The sequence below is a fragment of the Stigmatopora nigra genome, chromosome 14, assembly GCF_051989575.1.
Source record: "Stigmatopora nigra isolate UIUO_SnigA chromosome 14, RoL_Snig_1.1, whole genome shotgun sequence".
Classification (NCBI taxonomy): Eukaryota; Metazoa; Chordata; class Actinopteri; order Syngnathiformes; family Syngnathidae; genus Stigmatopora; species Stigmatopora nigra.
In genome coordinates, this window is record NC_135521.1 from 9,381,720 (window position 1) to 9,400,509 (window position 18,790).

Consider the following 18,790-nt stretch of genomic DNA (forward strand, 5'->3'; position numbering starts at 1 on the left):
TCATATGTCGTCGAAGCTTGAATAAGGTCTAAAAAAAAGGAGAGAGAAACGTAAACACAACAGATCCAGAACTGTGCAGTATGGTTTCACGCTTAGTGCCCCCCGTGCCACCCACATAAATGGTAATTATCATGGCAGAAATGTAATTAAAAGAAAACACCCCAACTTTAATGTGTTCTGTATGGTATAACAAGTTAATGCACTCGCTGTATTGTTAATATGAGTGTCATACTACTATCCATTTTCAGTAGCATTTATCAGATTCAAGGGATTTCCCTCATCTTATCTCATCTCATTTTCTGAACCACTTTCTCCTCACTAGGGCCGCAGAGGGTGATGGAGCCTATCCCAGCTGACTAAGGGCCGGAGGCGGGGGACACCCTGAATCTGTGGCCAGCCAATCGCAAGGCACAAGGAGACGAACAACCTGGAGAAAGCCCACACATACTGTGAAATACAAACACAACGTACAGGTATATAGATTGCATTTGGGCAAAGTTTTTCTTTGTTGTTTATTTATGTAATTTCTTGTGAGGATAGTTATTTTACACTAGGGGACAAAGGGATGGCAGCCAGGCGGCCCCACTGTATGTATATATAATACTGTGTACTTTAAATCAAATTAATGCTTTGGTATTCCTAGTTAGTCAAAATGACACCCTAGACTTGGGTTTTACCTTTTCAACTTCAAGTTGAACCTGGTGGCTTGAGTGGTTGGTGTGTCACCCTCGCAACTCTGGGGTCCTGGGTTCAAATCCAGGTCGGTCCACCTGTGTGGAGTTTGCATGTTCTGCCCGGGGTCTGCATGGGTTTCCTCTGGGTACTCCAGATTTTCTTCCACATTCCAAAAACATGTATGCTATGCTGATTGGACAGTCTAAATTCCCCGCAGGTATGGGTGTGAGTGTGCATGATTGTACCCTGTGATCAGCTGTCCACCGTTTCAGGGTCGCCCAAAGTCAGCCGGGATAGGCTTCAGCACCCCCAGCAACCTTAATGAGGATAAAGTGGTTCAGAAAATGAATGACAAAAGAACACACTGAAATGGCCCCATCTTTACCTTGACGAAAAAAATGAAGTGCAATCAAAAAATGATGGATGGGTGAATAATGCACCAAGCTACTTGAACATTTTTCCTGTGTGATTGAGAGAAGTCAATAATAATATTCCCAGTATAAGCATTATCTGTCAAAAATATATAGTTGAACAGATACAGTAATGTTAATAAGCCTGTTATGCAGTCCAGCTAAACACCAATTCAGACTACAACTACAAAAACAACTATATTACATATGTAATAACACCCAATTATAAAAAAAAAATACACTGTTATTTGTATAATTATCCATGTTGTGTCTAATTATATTGAGCAAGGACGCATTTGTTTTGAGGTGGGTTGATGATTGAGAACATTCCCTTTCATTTGAAATTCTGTTCAAAGTCCTACAGATGGCAGTCTCGGAACCTGAGATGAATATTAATTTGGCCCTTGGAGGCTGACATTTTAGTACAGCACCTTTCACATTGTAGATAAACAACTTTAAAATCAAAATGGATGCCAGTTTGTGTGAGGTCAATTTGTAGGGTACCCATTTGTACGTTATATTCCCACTTGACTAACTGCTAGTGGTGAATTGCACATTTCCATCTGTATCCAATTATTTCAACCTGATTCATTAGAAAATAATTAAAGGGCTATTAAAGTCATGCATACCTTGTAATGGGCAGGGTCACATTTAATTAACAACCTGAAATCTGCAGTAAGACACAAAACTCAAATAAATGTAGAAGTGATAAACCCGCAAGCATCAATTTACCTGCCACCATTTCTTGAACCTCCCTTTTTGTCGGTAATCCAATCTTCAAATTATAATTGACATTAGGATTTTTCCCAAATTGATTAACCATATAGTCTTGAGGGGAGAAAAAATGCTTAAAAGTGTCTCCACTTTATTATTTATTGATTTCTAGACATGCAGGTATGGAATTTTGGCTGTATAAAATTGCAAGTTCACAATCACAGGGTGCTTAAAAATGTTTATATAAGTAAAAATGGAAGGTTTCAGCAGATGTTTGCCCATCCAAAGTCCTGCTGAAAGCAATCTATTAACGGTGATAGGTTTCATTCTGCTGAAGGTCAACACAAAGCAAGGACCCATGCTTTTTAACAGAGTTGAATCTGAGCAGTTTGCTGACATGAATGGTGCAAAGATAGCTTTTAGGGAAACAAAACCCTGAGGGTTGAAAGCAAAAGTGATCATTTGAAGGCCAGAAAAATATGTCCATTTGGAATTCAACTTGTTTGAACAAAACACCATTTTAAGACTTGAATTGGCTGGTTTTGTATTTTGAATGAAATGAATGACCCAAAAAATGCAAGTCGAGTTGGCATAGAAAAACAACTTTCAGAATGCCAATTTGGAATTTACTCTGCATTTAAAATACAGTTTCATAGTCTTTTTCACAAATTAATGTATGAAGAGTCAAACAAACGGGTCTGAACATGAATATATATATATATATATATGAAAAAAGCAAAATGTATTAACTGATCTTTAACTATTTAAATGTGTAACTTTATGTTAAGTACACCTCTTTGGTGCAACCAGCTGCTTTATTCTGGTGCCAAATGTTACATCATTTATAGAAAGTTGAGTGACATTCATGCATTTCTCTGATATGGTAAATAGTCCAGCAAGCGTTACTCTGCTCAATATATGACAATGGCAGAGAAAGACAGGTCCATAACGTTCACAGAAATCTTTCATCCCAATAAATGTATTAATAAAATTGTAATTATGTCCTTTATCCAGGAAATTTGGTCAACTGCTCATTGTTACTTTAAACTGAATCATTTAAAACATTTGATTAAATATGTGCCGAGGCCACACTTCTCTCTTCTCTCTCAGGATGAAAAGTTTACATTCACTTCAGCAAATGAAATATACAAAGAAACTTATATACACTATGTTACATTAAGTATTGCACTATTGATTGTAATTTGCTATGAATTAAAATAGTCATTTGTGACACAGATAAACTCTAGCCATTTGTGAGTGTGTTGCATAGAATTATAAGCATTAATAATCTGTGATCATCAAAAAAAATCTAAATATTACAAGTGTGCCTTCAGACCATTAAACAATGATTATAACGTTCAAAAATAGGGGTGCACCGATCAACAATTTTTGCAAACCCCGATCTGCCAATTTTTCTCTCCATAAACAATGCCATGCACTTTAAGCATTCCAATCCAATTTATTTCCTTTTTTTGCATATTAATACTTATGAGCCGAATATAATCTTTCAATAAAAAGTTACCCGACTGAATTCAGTACTAGACCAAGGACAGAATAACCATGCCATCTAGGGGCCACAAAGCAATTACCTACCAAAAGTGTCTCTAAGGAATGCCAATACAAACTTCAGTCCTTCCCACATTACCGTAGCAACAAGCAGCAGACATTAAAATCAAAAGAAATATGTTGGTTTAACGACAATATGAAAATACCCAACAAGGGTTCTTATCGGTGCACGTTAATGACCACAAATGCCTGTGATCAAATGCAAGCAGACTAATGTGGAAAACACAATCAGCTATGTTTATAGTGATCGACTGATTGCCGTTCCTCGAAAAGTGATTAAAATGGTGATCGATCGGTGCACCTTTATTCAAAAGTTATTAGTTATAGCTATTCAGCTCTGAAAGCCAAAGATCGTAAATGATAACATTCAAAGAAAAGTTGATAATCTTTGGTTAGTTTGCCCTTTTAGAGTGATAGAAGCGTACAAGCTACCACAATTGTTTTAATGGAAGCAGCTTGTTCTTGTCAGACCATAAATCACACAAGGTACGAAATGCCAACCAACACTTTTGATAGTTCAAGATCTCCGTTTCCAAGGGGAATGACCAAATGTTGCATCCTCACAGGTCAGTAGAGATGGTGCTTTTCTTCACTCTCAGGCTGCCGCCCCAACCACGGGCATAGCTGTTGTATGAGTGCATTCCAGATGAACGCAAGCCTGAGTCTTCAGATTCTACGGATGCATCGGAGTCAGTCAGGGAACGTGCGTTGTAAATCCTCACGGGAGAGCAAATCCTCACGGGAGAGCAAATCCTCTGTGTTGGGGTTTGGGGAGGACTGGTGACAGTTGGTGACTGGAATGGTTTATAGTCATAGCCATGGTGGGAATATGCCACCGGTGAGATAGGTAAACTGTGAGCGCTCAGTGCACCTGGAGAAGGACTGTTTTTACGTTTGGCTGCATTGATTATGTTCTTTGCCAGCATCCGATGGTTGGCCTTCGAGTCCAAATTATTATTGATTGGGGACATGCAGCGACTGTCCTTTGACAGAGGGACGGGAGAAGAGGCAGAGGATATAGACCGACGGTGAGAAGAGGGGAAAGATGAACTAGAATGACAAAGTGCAGGAGACTGGGTGTGTGAGCTCCAAGGTGGCGAGACAGGAGAAGTGGCTGTTGGTGTTTTGGGAGGTTTGGAAGAGAACATAGTGGAAGGGTGAATAGTCTGAGTTACCATTGGAGATTGACATCTTGGACTCCAAGGTGGAGAACGATGAGGTGCAGTTGTAGGTGTTTGTGATGGTCTGGAAGACGAACGTGAGAAGACGGTAAAATTCTCGTTACTCGTGCCCGCCATAGGAGAATGGCTTCTTGATCCCCAAGATGGAGAGAGTGGGGAGGTGTTTGTCAATGTTTTGGATGAAATTTGTGAAGAATTGGAAGACGCCAGGTTGATCTTTGGGGATTGGCATCTTGAGCTCCGTGGTAGTGTACGAGAGGAATTGGATGTTTGGAATCTGAAGTCATGACCTGAGGAATTAGGCGATGATTGGGCAATTTGGGCTGTCATTGGTGATTGGCATCTTGAGCTCCAATTTGGGGAGCATGGAGATATGGGTGAAGACATTGGGGATGGCCTCTGTAGAGAATCTGATGGAACTGTGGAAAGTTGTATATTTTGGTTAGCCATCGGTGATTGCGATCTGCTAACCCTTGAAAAAGAAACGGGTGATGTGACTGATCGGCTGGAGGAGGTCGCTGAGGGGTAATTTGTATGGCGACCGGAAGTCCATGTTGAACTGGCAAGACAGTCCGGACTGCTGTACTTCCTTAAAAGGCCAGGCCGAGCCTCACTTGGGCGCTCAACAGCGAAGGACTCCTTAGGCTTCTGTTGGACCATGACAAATATATTTTTTAGTGTGTAATAGTTCACACAAGACAACATCTGTTTAACATTGCAGTAGTACATCCTAACTCTCATTGATTATACTCACCTGAGAAAGCGATACCTTTAAATCAAAATGTATTTTCAAATTCAAGAATTCTAATCAGCCTGTAGAATATTCATTAGAATCGCAGTGGCATTAAGGTCAGACTATAACGATGAATTTTAATCCCCTGCATGTGTTTGTGCACTACCCTGGCAAATAGCCCATGTCGACCTAGTTTTATGTGCTGTTGTCAGGTTAGTACTCTGAATATGAATAGCCTTTGCAGGGATTTGAGGTTACTTGACTGAACAACATGTAAGGACCCCTAGCCCCGCCCCACAAAAAACATGTTGATAAATACTATCTCATAGCTATCATAATATGAAGAGTCATTGTCATTAAAACTTCAGGTTTTTCTTTGAATTTCTGAGCCCCTTATAAACAGTAAATACTATAAGTGATTCATATTTACCATCTGTAAGAGATAGTCAAATTATAAGCAAAATATAATGTAATGATTCATGTTATGAAATTAAGGGTTATCAGAGGTGCTGTTTGTTATTTGCTATTTTGTGAGATCAAGAATTATCAGTGGTGGCAGGAAAGGAAAGGAAGTTTTACATCAGAAGTGAAAGTAATGCACAAGTGATAATATGAAATTAGAAAAAGGAGAAAGAGGTCACAGATGAGTGGATGCAGAAAGCTTTAATCAGAGAGGAAGTGATTCAGCTAAAACACAAAAACACAATTAGAATAAAACGTGAATGAAGGTATCTGAAGTGAAACAGACATGCGACTCTAGACAGAATTAGCAATGACTTTTTTCCCCTATAAACAAACAATTCTGGAATTGATTTTTGAGAATAATACATTGGAAGATCTTGGAAGAAAATTTAGAAAGTCTGCAGATGGCAAACATCAAAGAATCCAATTAGGCAGTAGATTTCCGAGTGGAAAAATGCTGGTGAGCAGGGCAAATTACCCTTAAGATACGTGTAAAGACATAAAAAGAATTCTATGGTTGCATTTTCACGTCAGTGAGAAGCATTCAATTGCAAAGTATGGCTCATAAAACAGATGCCACATCTGTCAAAGTACTTTGTAACAGCATCACTCTCTTCCCCAAATAACTAAAACACGACTGTGGAAGGGGAAGCCAAGTTGTTATTCATTTTATTTACACACTCAAGACTGAGGCATTTTGCATTTAAGTACTTTGCAGCATCTGGCATGAAAATTCATCTGACGTTAACACACATTTTTCTCATGTGTCAGGTTAAAACCTCCAGTATAACCTACAGAAATCGGCAACTTAAATTTAAATTAACAGTTTTGTCTTCCCTCGTAAAGAACTAGTTTAATATTGACAGATGAATTCTAAATTATGCGAGTACTTCAGTCATTTCAATTCAAGAAGGTCTTAGAGAAAGAAAAGACAGAGGAATATGAAACAGAAAGGTGCAAGGATAACAAGAGGGTTTACATTTTTGAGAAACGAAGTTTGGCAATCACTGTGTTACTACATAAAACCTCTTAAAAGATAAAAGGTCTCCACACCTGTGCTTCAATCCCTGCTTGCTTGGCAGAAAATCTTGGCCTCGGTGCCTGAACCCCAGGCCGGGGAGATGACACACGGGCTGGAGAAAAAGCTGTTGATGGTTCACCACATGCTGGAGTTGGTGGATACTCTACCTTTGTGATGGAGCTGTTCGGAATCTGAGGAATTTGCCGCTGGGTTTGAAAGAGCAAGGCAGTGTTTTTAGGTAAAGAGTTCTGTCGAAAAAAAGATGGAGGAGACATCTGGTTCTTGGCATGTGGTGCTCCTTTGGGTAGGGTACTCAATGGATCTTTGACTGGTTTCAGGATAAAGAGAGATGAGTTAAGCTGGTAAGGTCGGTGTCTTGACAGCTCCATTTCTATCTTGGAGCAACCATTCTCAAGAGTTGGTGTCTCTTGAACTGGAGTCTCTGGTGCCGTTTGTCTTGGTTTCGGCTTGGCAGTTTGTTGGGCTTGCATGTTTTGCACAAGTTGAGCACACATGTCAGAGTTTTTAGCCATAGCTTTGACCCTGCCTGGCATGTTTGATGGGTAAACCCAAGATGGTGGCAAAGACATTGTTGGAGAAGGAGCTCGAATATGATGACCTGTATTCTGATTCTCTACAACAAATTTCTCCATTCTGGATCTGCGCTTGGCGAAAAGCTCTGCACCCTTTCCCGATGCATCGTTGAGGGCCTGTTCTGGTCTATGTTCTATCCTCGTAGAGGTTCTCGAGCTCTTAAGACATGATGTCCATTCTGGGGCTTTGGCTTCTTCAGCTCTGTCTTCCTCATTGGAAAGGAAGTTGGATGCCTCCGCACCCAGAGCTAGTAACTCCTCTTCAGATGTGGGTTCAGGCACCGATCTCTGCCTCATTTTCTTCCTTTCATCCACCCCTTGCACTAAAGAAAGCAGCTCAGGATTTGGAGCTACAACTTTCTTCTCTTTGAAAGTGAACATCGACTTTTTACCCGGTCGTTTAGCAGCGCTATCCTCAAGTAATTCTGTCTTTATGGGTGGTGTCGACCTTCTTTCCACAACAGACTGAGTAACAAAGGTAGATGGTTTTGGAGCTGGTGGTGGTCCATAATTGGGTTGGAGTGGAGCAGTGTTTTGAAATTTCGGGACAGTAGGCACTGATGGAAGGGAAACAGGAGATATCAGAGGTGGACTGAAGTCATCTGTCTTTGGTGGCTTGTTTGTAAAAGCTGGTAGAGCAGGTGTGGGATATGTTGGAGGAGGCGGAGTCGAAACTGCCACTGGGTGGGGAGCACTGAATGCAGAATGAGTCAGGATATTGTCCATTTTGGGACTGGTAGATTCTTGAGACTGTACTGTCAGGGGTGAGAAAAAAGGCCGGGCAGTTCGGTTTGTAATGGTTGTCTGCTTCGATGTAGACACAGCGATCATTGAAGGTCTGTGGCAGCCATTGGCAAGATTTTCAAGCGGGGGTGTGTGACCTGTGTATCCCTCATTCATTGATGCCTCACTCTCCATAAGACTCATTTGAATTGGATTATTGTTGTCTCTTTCAGGTGGAGGAGCCATGACTTTACCTTCAAGTTCGTGGACTGAATCACTTTCTGTCTCCTCCTGCTCATCTATTTCCTTTACAGGGAGGAAATGTCTTTCTTGCATAATATTGTGTTCAGGGACATCTTCTTTGCCACAATGGTCACCTTGTTCCTCCATCTTATCACCTTTGGCTTGTATAGTCTCAGTAGACACGAGTAGAGGGCTGCTAGTGCAATTCTTGTAGTTCAAGTCACTGTCCTTTTCCTCACGACTTCTCTCTGCCCATGTTGGTTTGCTACAGGACAGATTGAGTTTCACATTCCCTGTTATGTCCTCCTTTGACACCCCTCCACTGCTTTCCAGTGTAAAGGCGCTGACTCTTTGCTTGCGGCGGTTGAAAAGTTGCACCCCTCTGGAGTTGGAGTTAGATGGCACTGTGAGCTGAGCAGCAATGATGTGGCTTTTCAGACGAGCCTCCTTTAGCTCCTTCTCAGATAAACTGACGCTCCTGGTCAGATCTGCAAGGGAAAGAAAATGTGAAGGGGCATGCTGGTAAATGAAATGAAATAAAAATATAAAGGTCAGAATGTAAACAAAGGCACTCCCTGACATTGAATGAATTGCTTTGAAAAATAAAGGAGGCAAAATGTATGATCAATGGATTTTGAACCTCTGTTTTAACTTTAAGGGAAAACATTTAAAAGGCCAGTACATTCCTATAAATCGTAGTATTAAGAAAGTCTCTACTTAAAATGACGGTTTGTTTTCCGAGCTTGAGTGTTCCATTCCAAGCAGCAAAAGTTATTTCCTCTGCAATCTAGTCAAGTCCCTCCCTGAGCATTCTTCCACTGTGGAGAAAACCCCCGGCTTAAACTTCCAAGATGCTTGATTTCTTATTGGAAAACCTAAAAGTCAAAACCTCCATCAGTTTTGCCATCTGGTAATTGTTGTCTGTCAAGTGCTATAAATGAAAAGATTCACATTTTGAAATATAATCAGGAAAATTGTACAAGCTTCAGGAAATTATGCAAGTTGCATTTTTTTTAAAAACACCCAGACGGTATAATGGCAAAAATATCGCAAATTGATTTACTAAGTACTGATCCTGGTCACATGTCATACATTATTCATCTCAATGGATTTCTGGGAAGAAAATGTTATATCTTTTCAGGAGGTTTCCATGACAACTGGAATAACCACGACTCATTCTTTGTTCAAGACATTGATTTATCCAGACAGCTACATTATTTAAAATAATTACATGTCATTCAAAGTAATTACTTATTGTTGTAACCTGTCAAAAATAGCTGTCATAGTAAATGGCCCGATGTGAACGTAATTTTAGCATCTGAAATTGATTCATAAGAGTTAGAGAGGAAATATGTTTTTATGGGGGAGGTAAAATTTTGGTTGACGTTTTTAACTTAAAACCAGTTACTTCTATTATCTTATCTTTAGCTCTCTATTAGCTTATCTTTTAGTCTGCACCCTTAAAATGGCTTTAATTATCCATTAACCTTAATTATCTAGGCCTGCAGAATAATCAGAACAGTGAAACGTAAACTTTGCCTCTCTCAAGAGCCTGTTTAGTTATTTGGTAACATACAGGTGGAAATTCAGGGTCATGACATTCACATAATTAACAGCTTCTCAAAATAGAATGCTAACTTCTCTTGCAACCAAAATATCATTTTTGTTTGTTCATGGTTAACATACAGATTTTAGAATAAAACTTTTACACTATACAACTATTGCAATCTCTGAAAATTTCACAAACTATCCACTATGACAACACGTAAACCTAAACACATCTCAATCAAGATCTTTGAATGAGTTTTCTGTAAATTTCTGCAGTTTTTCTTCTTACCTCCTTCCTTCTCCGGTCAATTTCTGAGCTGCACCAAATAAGTACGTCAAAGTTTTTCCCCAGAACTTTTCTTCTGGCCTCACACGCAACTTTCCCTCTCTGTTCTGTGGCACGAGCTTCAATTTCCTTTTCTTAGCAAGTCCAGCAGCACACAGAGAGGGAGGGTGTCTGCAGCTGGAGTTTGCACCGCCTGTCTGCCTGCCTGCAGCTCTTTTGCGCTACTTCATATATGATTTCATATCTCTTCCAAATAAAAAAAGGACAAAACTCAGCCTGGCTTATGGCTCCTACAGAAAACCTATGAACTCTGACTTTAGTTTTGACAGTTTAGTAGCACACGTCCTTTACGTGTCAAGTACTGAGCTGATTACCTAATGCCGAGTGACAGCCGAAAAATGTCTGACCCTTGTTAGAGTCATTGGAAAGGGATATACTCCAGTTTATGTGCATATGGATTAGTGCACCGAGACCACAGAGCCCCAGTGGCTGACCCCTGCTACCCTCCTTGTCTGCATGTGTTTATTATGCACTCTCCGTGAGTGGCTGGACTCTTTGAACCCTCTGGGCATAAACTCCAACCTGCAAGGGCAAGGATAGGAATTTCCTGTCCTTAGGCAAAGACAAAACTTGGAGCCCTGAGCCATGATATCACATTGTCTACACCCACTTTCTCTCACTCCATCCAATTTTACGACCTCATCCCTCGGCTATCAGTTCCGTCCCTTTTAGCATTCCCGCAATGGAATAGAAAACTCCCACACAGCGGGGGGGATTTTTAAGTCAGAGGCTAACCCTCCATTTTGTGTATCAAAGGTCAGATTACTCTGTCGGATGTTATCTTTCATCAGGCACTGGCTGTGAGCTGAGCAGGATGACAGCACTGGTCCCAGTGGCTGTCGTATGAAGCGGGATGGAAAAACAAGGATTAACAGAGGTCCTGGGATTTAGCCGACTGAATGTGACCTAAACTCCAGGTGGATCCCACGGGGGATAAGGGAATAGCCCTAGGTTAAAACTAACATTATAATGTTTCTGTGTCAAAGTTCTGTGCAGAAGTATAGCCAACTTAAAGCTGTTTTTACGCTGAGTTGCATTCTGTGATTTGTGAGGGGCTTCTATACTTGCTGGACAAAATACAGGATGGAGAAATGTAATGGCTGCTAATCATATATTTTATTTAAACATGTCAACTTGGGCCACTGCAATAAACTTTTGCATGCCATTTTCAAGATTCCTTGAAAATATTTGGTATTATTTTTAACTGCAACCAAACCTTGTTGTCAATTCTGGGAGGTTTGACGCATCCATATATCATGATTTAACGACTTTCCCTAATAATGGGAGACAAGGAACAAAAAGCAATGCTGACTTGTAAAAGAATATAACATAGTTTGTGTCACTGTTCCAAATGGAGAAGAGAAATTCTTCAATTTTACAGATGGTGTAGGGGTTTTAGAGAGTAAGAAAACAATGAAGTATTTCCTATTTTCATCTGGATTGGAAATACATGCAATACTTTTCCATCCAATGCCACAAGGAAATGATCACAAATGATCAAATGTATGATGATGAAGTGAGAGTGAATAATAACATGATTCAATGAGATTAAATGATTAGCCACAAATGTAGCTAATCATGTATCTTTTAAGTATATTTGACAAATTATGATCCAATGTTTTCCTTTATGATTATTTTGACAATGCTACATATTTTTCAAATGGGGCTAAAGTGGTTTAAACAGTCATGGCTGACAGTTACTCTCTTGTAGATTTTATTGATTATATTTCCATTGCGGACAGGCTCTGCCTGGATTTGGATTGCATGGAAACAGATGTTTTGAACCATTTTTTCCATCTCCAGTTACACAGAAGGCGGAACGTTTTTCTTTCTTTCTGACGTTTGCCATCTATCCCTCTTTTTTTCACCACCCCAGCTCTCTTTCCCCCTCTCTCACTGTAATGACTTCTATTTAAAGGCACATACTCCAGCATACAGATGTCAAACTTACAGTTACACCCAACCACACCTTTCTGTTTGGCCTGTCAAAATAAATCATCAACAACATATCTAAAGCTTTTCATTAAAGAGGAAGGACTAGAAAAAATACAATGTTTACCATTTGTGTAAAGAAAATAATTTTAAAAATGCAATTAAAAATGGAATGAAAAAGGAAATAGATTACTATATTTGCTGATTCCCTAGTTTTATCATTTTATTTATTTTGTTTTATCATTTTATTTAATTTCATTTAAAAAAATCTACTACTAATAATAAAAATAAGACAATATTTGCAATTAAAAATAGAGAATTTGGTAGTTTTAGGTAAAGACAAGAATAAGGATAGGGATAATGAATAAATTAAATACATTCTCTAACTGATTCATCAGCCATCAGAATAGTTCAAATTATTCGACTCATTTGCTAAATGATTAAATTGTTGATTAGTGGATTCAGTATGGCATCATTAGTTGGCAGGCCTCCAAAGGGAGAACAAAACTACAACGAGACACCAAACTTGAGTTTGCCACCCATGCTCTAGCACCACTTCTTGTACTCACTGTTTTCATTGCATTGCCCGTGCAAGAGCTACTCAATTTAGGAAACCAATGTGCCAGATAAACACTCACTTGTTTTGCCCGTCATCTGTTCCATCTTGAGTCTAGTGGTTTCATGTGTTGTGCACTCCTCCACAGTGGTGGCCTGTGCTGCCTGGATAGGTTTCAGCAATCCTCCTGGACTCCAGCTCACGCCTCTACGCAAAGACGCCTGTCCGTTGTCCATCTGCATTGTAACGCCAACTTAAAATCCCTCTTCTGCAGCCAAGCAAGGTCCTCACTTTGTATTGTCCCAGTTGGATCAAGGCTCCCTTTTGGGAGGAAAAACTGTCAAGTAGCAAGTAGCTCAATTCTTCATTTGGCTAACTACCATGTCTTCACTTTCGACACCGATCCTTCCAAGTATTTTTTTGAATCCAAAAAGTGTCAAAAAAAACCTCGTTTTCTCTGGCTTTTGTCTTCATCAAGTACATCCCTATCCAAATGGACCTCCCTCTTGTTCTTAGGCAAAGTTCCCTAAGATGAGTTCCAAAGGCCTCCTGCCAAATGAAAAAAAGCAATATTTTGTCATAAAAATTTGGGTTAGAGCCCAGCCTTTTTTCTTATACTCCTTTTTTGTCTTCTCAGACGTTACTCTTCTTCCTCTGCCGCTATTTTCGGTCATCAACACATTCCTGTCTCCATCCAAATCTCCAGCCCCCAGATTATTTTTCTTTCAGCGAAAATATCTGCTCTTTATCTTGCCGATCATAACTCCAGTGTGACATAAAAAAGGAGCTGTGGAATATAGCAGCTCTCTGTTGTTTGCCTACTTTGTGAGGAATAGCATTCCTCTATGCCAAGGTCATTCCAAAAAAAAGCTTTACATTCAACATTTTTTAATATAAACGGGTCCTTTGTTCATCTTTGTATGTTACGACCAAATACAGTGTAGTACACTGTAATCACTGGTCGTTTTTGACTATTACTGAAAACCAATAATGGAAGCCATCCTCTGGAATTGAGTTACATTGTGGTCGGCAATTCTTTGGAACCTTCCTCACTTTGTTTGTTTGTATTCTACTGCCAGTTTCCAAATGTTTTAGTTTGGTGGAGCCTGTTTTGGGCTTAACACAAAGTCTTGTTGAAAGGAGTCGGCGGCACTTTTATCTAATCCTTCCAGGAAACCAGTTCAGGGTAACCTGCAAAACAAGAGAAATATATTTTTATAGATATAGAAAATGTCATGGCATAACATTAAAAAGATAAAAAATGTTCTTTAAACCTTGACAAAGAATGATTTTAAAGCCACTGTACGTTTCTGAATCTGAGTGTTTCTAAAGGTTTTTATGGATTTGTTAAGATGAAAAAGTGTTGAAAAGAAAATGAGATTTTCTTGTAAAATTATAAGAAGTCATTTTTTTATTGGTTACAGTGATATTTGTAAAAAAATTTAGGAAAATACAAAAGTGTCAATGTGAGGGTGTTTTTGGGAGCCATAATGACAGTTTTTTTCTTGTGAAAATGTTCCAAAATCAACAGGCAGTGACCCAGAAATCAACAAAAAGTGACTGCAATCAGCAGGAAATGACCTGAATTGAACCCAAGGCAAAAGGAAGTGACCACCACCAAAAATCATGTATGTATGGGTAAAGAATTGTTATGACTAAGTGCTTTTCCAGGATTGCTTTGTACTTTTGCAGCCATTCACCACAAACCTTGAAGATATCGCTGTATTACTTGAAGAGAGTCTCTCAGGAATATGTTAGCAGAGTCATAACCTTGAATACAATCAAAACAAAATGGTGCCCAGCAACAAAAAAAAAACCTCCAAAATTTCACAGAGTGGCGTGATGAGGCGAGCGAGAGCAGCAGAAGGCTGGTACTGTTTAGGCCTGTCTAACAACAGCTCTTTGAGACTCACAGATCTGAATATCATCTGAAGTCTAACATAGTCATTCTTGTTTGCTTTTTTTCCTTTGAATGCCATCATTACCCAACATTTTCATGTCCATCTAAGATCCCTAATAGCCCAGGTATGGCATTGCTTCAAAGCTTTCTTGAGAAAAGCACACCCCACCGATTGGACTTTTTCATATGTGACATCTGATGTCATTTTCCTTCCTTTGCCTCTATCTCACCACCAATTACCTGGAACTTCAAAAGGTGCTCCACTGTGCCCACCTGTGCCGCTCGCCCACCACCAGCTAGATTGACCTCCATGATTTGAGGTAAGCATATCATTTACAGTCTAAGCCCCCGGGAGACCACTTTAGTGTGTAATCTGAGGGTCCCTTTTCATTGTCAGTGAATGATGCATCCCCTCGTAGGCAGCCATATAAACGGCAATCAGTCTTCTAATGTCTACACATACGGGATGCATCAGTGGCCTGGGAATGGAACTGCAAAATGGTGATTCACCCAGTACATGCTTTTATCACTGCGGTGGATGTTGTGCGGGATGTGCATGAATTTAGATATCTGATATGTGTCGTCTGAACTACTCTACGCCTTGAAGGTGTATCACTTAACAAGCCCATAAAGAAGCATCTGCACACAATTGACACCCTCAGGTGCTGCCATGTGTGTCCTCTATCTTTCCTCTGCACACAGCATGCAGGAACACAAAAGAAACGATAACAAGTTAGCATAACTTGAACCTAAAAGTATTTCACGTAAATATTTATCTCTCGAAATGTTTATGATGAAACAGAGAATCCAAGTCGAATTATATTTTGGTTTCACTTATATACTGACATTTCTGGTTTCTTGCCTATTAATGCTATCAAACTCATGGCAGTTAATCACATACAAATTTTCTAAAGTTATAGAATGGGGAGCAGGCAAGGAGAGTACACATTCCACTCTGCTATTCACAGGTGGGAAAGTTCGAGAGGCAAAGATAAACACTTGTGGGAGGTGTGTGTGTGTGAGTCTGTGTGTGTTCCAGTGCCAAAACTCTTAGACATAAAGAACCAAACCATTTTGACAAAATAAGTATTAACAGTACTGTGTATTAACAGTATGTGTCAGACAACATTTGTGAAATTATAAACAGTAAAATACATTACACCTAGCCAATCTTTTTTATTACAATAACGACAATTTATCTTGTGAATATTACATAGTACTGTACCATTATTTAGGGCGTAAATGTAGATCAACTTGTAGTTAGGCAAAACAAAAAAAGACAGTGATGTACCAGTTTTATCAATGTGTACACAGCACATTTGAGTTAGTTTATTTTCCCCATGTCTCCCAAATAAAATTCCCCTACAACACAGGGGCCCAGTACTGAGACAAAGACCCCTACAGGAGCCCAATGAGTAGAGAAACAACTATCCCAGATGTTTGCCATCTCTCCAAAGTTGCCCTCCTTTGTTTCAATTAGTCGCCTGTCCGCTCTCTCTAAACAAAGATAGCATCTTACCCCGTGAAGATAAATTGAACAGGCTGAAAGTGACAAATCCGCGGCTTCACAGCAGCAGTATTCCTTGCTGTGAGGCGTGTGTTCTCCTACTCACCACAGCTCACCTGTGCTCTGCTAGGTTGGTCTGTGTGAGGCAGCAGTAGTAGAGTGGACTGCCCCCTTTTTAGTTCCTATAGGGCTCGGCACACACCAACACACACACACACACACACACACCCATACCCCCCTCCACGCCTTCTTCCCCCTCATGAAACAGACGATGGATGGGGTGGGGTGGCGGGTCAGCTGGAACACAGAGGGTTCTTTGTCTGGGCTCTTTTTTCATATGGTTTCCTTCAAGCTTGCATACTGAAGACATTATGCTATATTATATTTTCATATTTAACACGGGCAAATAAGAGAAAAGTTGCAAGCCCCCCCTTCCCTTTTGTAATTCTTCACCTACTTTCCCGCCAAGTAGTGTAGACGTTGGCCCAAACAGAACTACTACTTGTAAAATTGCAGGATGAGTGTAAACAAAGTGCAAGGGAGGAGGCTTTTTGGTTAATCCATTATTATTTCAGTACATGGACAGTAATAGAAATCCAGATGGGATATTACAACCACAAAAAAATAGCTAATGTGAATATCAATCCAATGACTTCATTGATTGGACTCATATTTTTGTACAGTGGCTGTCTCCATACTTGCGGGTTGGAGACCATTTGAGGCTCATGGGACAATGTTTTGTGGGCGCTTGACTTATTGTGTTGTTTCTGCAAGATTTTTTTTGTCAATGAGTTCACGCAGAATCCAATGGAATCACTAGTTTCTTGCACAACGTCGCAATCACGTCTTTCCAAAGACATTTTGGCAACCAGTACAGCCAATCTTGGTAAATCTATGTTTTACAATTAAGAACAGAGAATATTGCATTAAAAAATGAAAACACAAGTTGTTAATACATAATTAAACATGAAATAAATACGGAAAAAACAGAAAATTCATTAATAAGTAGAACTATTTCCAAAAAAGCACATATGGCTAGAGAACACAGTATATAGGCCATACGATGGAAATGTAGAAGGTAAATGGTGCATGAAATTTAGAGTCGGATTAGATTAATATGTCAACATTAACCTAAAAACAGGGCAGCGACTGGAGTAATCCTATCCAGACATCTTGGCAGCCAACATACTCACACGCAGCTTGTTTGTTTGTATTCTAAAAAATCTGAACAATAACCAAAAGATGTTTGGAGTCAACGACGAGTGGTTAGCGCTTCGGCCTTGCAGTTCTGGGGTCGAGGATTCGATCCCAGGTCAGTTCTCACACTCACAGCTAACCCTGTTTTCAACCTTTGTTTCAATTGCTAAGGATAAAAACATATGCATCACTTTCCAAGTGAGCTATCAGATGAATTGACTTTAAAGTGTATTATTTTAGGTTGTGATTCCCCATGCTATTTAATGCAAAGTCACTTAAGGAAATCAAGAAAATAAAAAATGGGATTTAAGTTAATGATAGAAGCAGACAGACAAATGGCTGCTGAATCTGGGGGTTGAAAATGTTTATTTAAGGCTTTAACAAAAACATCTTAATCACCTCCCAGCTGCCGGATTAGCAAATTTTAAAGTGCATTTCATCTTGCTTTGGTTCAACCAACCATTAAATGAGAGGTCGCTCAAAGTTCAGATGTAGAATTGACAGAATATTGGATCACTTCCTGAAAAGTACAAGTGGAAACGTGGAAAAAAAAAAACATTTAACTTTACTCTAGAGTCGGTTAAGGAATTGGCAGATCCAGCTCATACTGTTGTTTTTCTTCCTTTCCAATATGAGTTTTATAGTTAAAATAGTGTGAAGCACTGGACCATGGTGGTGCCCGGTGAAAAACGGAAGCCTTGAGATATGATCAGGATATTATATGTGCATTTTTTAACAAAAATTTATAGTCTCATCATTTCTGTTTGAAAAGGTGTTATGTGATTTTTTTTTATATGTGGACATTTTCCCCCCTTCCACTATTGCTCACCTGCTCACACAATCCATCACCCCAAGGCCTTTCAAGTAAATTATCTGCTGCTGCTTCTCCTTATGCTCCTGTAAAAAGCTCCTTCCTCCTGTGTTCACTCATCCTCGCTGTTTTCATCTAAGCCTATTTCTTTTTTCTCCTAGCCTTGCTAACATTACAGTCATCACACCTCATTTTCCCTTTACCTTATTGTCATTTTGACCTAGAGGCACCGACACATTTTGGTTTTGAATTTGGTGTAGTTTGTCTATGTAATCATATTTCTTTCCACATTCAAAAACCATGTATGCCAGATTAATTAAAGGCTCCATAATAGAGACTTTGAGTATTAAATACACACAATGCCTTAGAATTGCTTAGTGACCAGTTCCAAATAAATTAAAATACACACATTTTAATGAACTTTTAATGAGTATGCAATTGCACTGCTGCTGAATCTAGAATAATATAAAATATGTATAAATTGTGTTTTACAAAAATACATGTATATTAGTGCTGGGCAATCTGACTAAAAAATATGCATTTTTTTTTTTCCAATCATAGGATTGGGATTCTTTAAAAAAATAATCCAATGATTTTGTTTGAATAACTGCTATTTTTCAAGCTATGGTGTCTATCATTGTATATTAGGATTAAGCTAACAGGTATTAGAAA

The 18,790-nt window shown here is 39.4% G+C and overlaps 1 protein-coding gene and 1 long non-coding RNA gene across 4 annotated transcripts in view; one reads left to right on the plus strand and one right to left on the minus strand.

Moving 5' to 3' along the window:
• Positions 1-54: 54 nt before the first annotated feature.
• Positions 55-15,209, plus strand: LOC144207503 (uncharacterized). Its single transcript, XR_013328691.1, has 5 exons — positions 55-122; positions 323-473; positions 14,235-14,331; positions 14,859-14,923; positions 15,001-15,209. It is a non-coding gene; the product is annotated as an uncharacterized LOC144207503 (long non-coding RNA).
• Positions 1,849-18,790, minus strand: part of synpo (synaptopodin) — a 38,876-nt gene continuing 21,934 nt past the window's right edge. For 2 of the 3 annotated variants that reach the window (XM_077732999.1, XM_077733002.1), the window contains 3 exons: positions 12,786-13,894; positions 6,795-8,809; positions 1,849-5,194 (listed from right to left, as the gene is read on the minus strand). In XM_077732999.1, the coding sequence (XP_077589125.1) occupies positions 3,926-5,194; positions 6,795-8,809; positions 12,786-12,945 (3,444 nt within the window). In that variant the 5' untranslated portion in view covers positions 12,946-13,894 and the 3' untranslated portion in view covers positions 1,849-3,925. Of the gene's footprint in view, positions 5,195-6,794; positions 8,810-12,785; positions 13,895-16,122; positions 16,258-18,790 lie in introns of those variants that run through there. The other variant, XM_077733000.1, reaches the window with a different exon arrangement.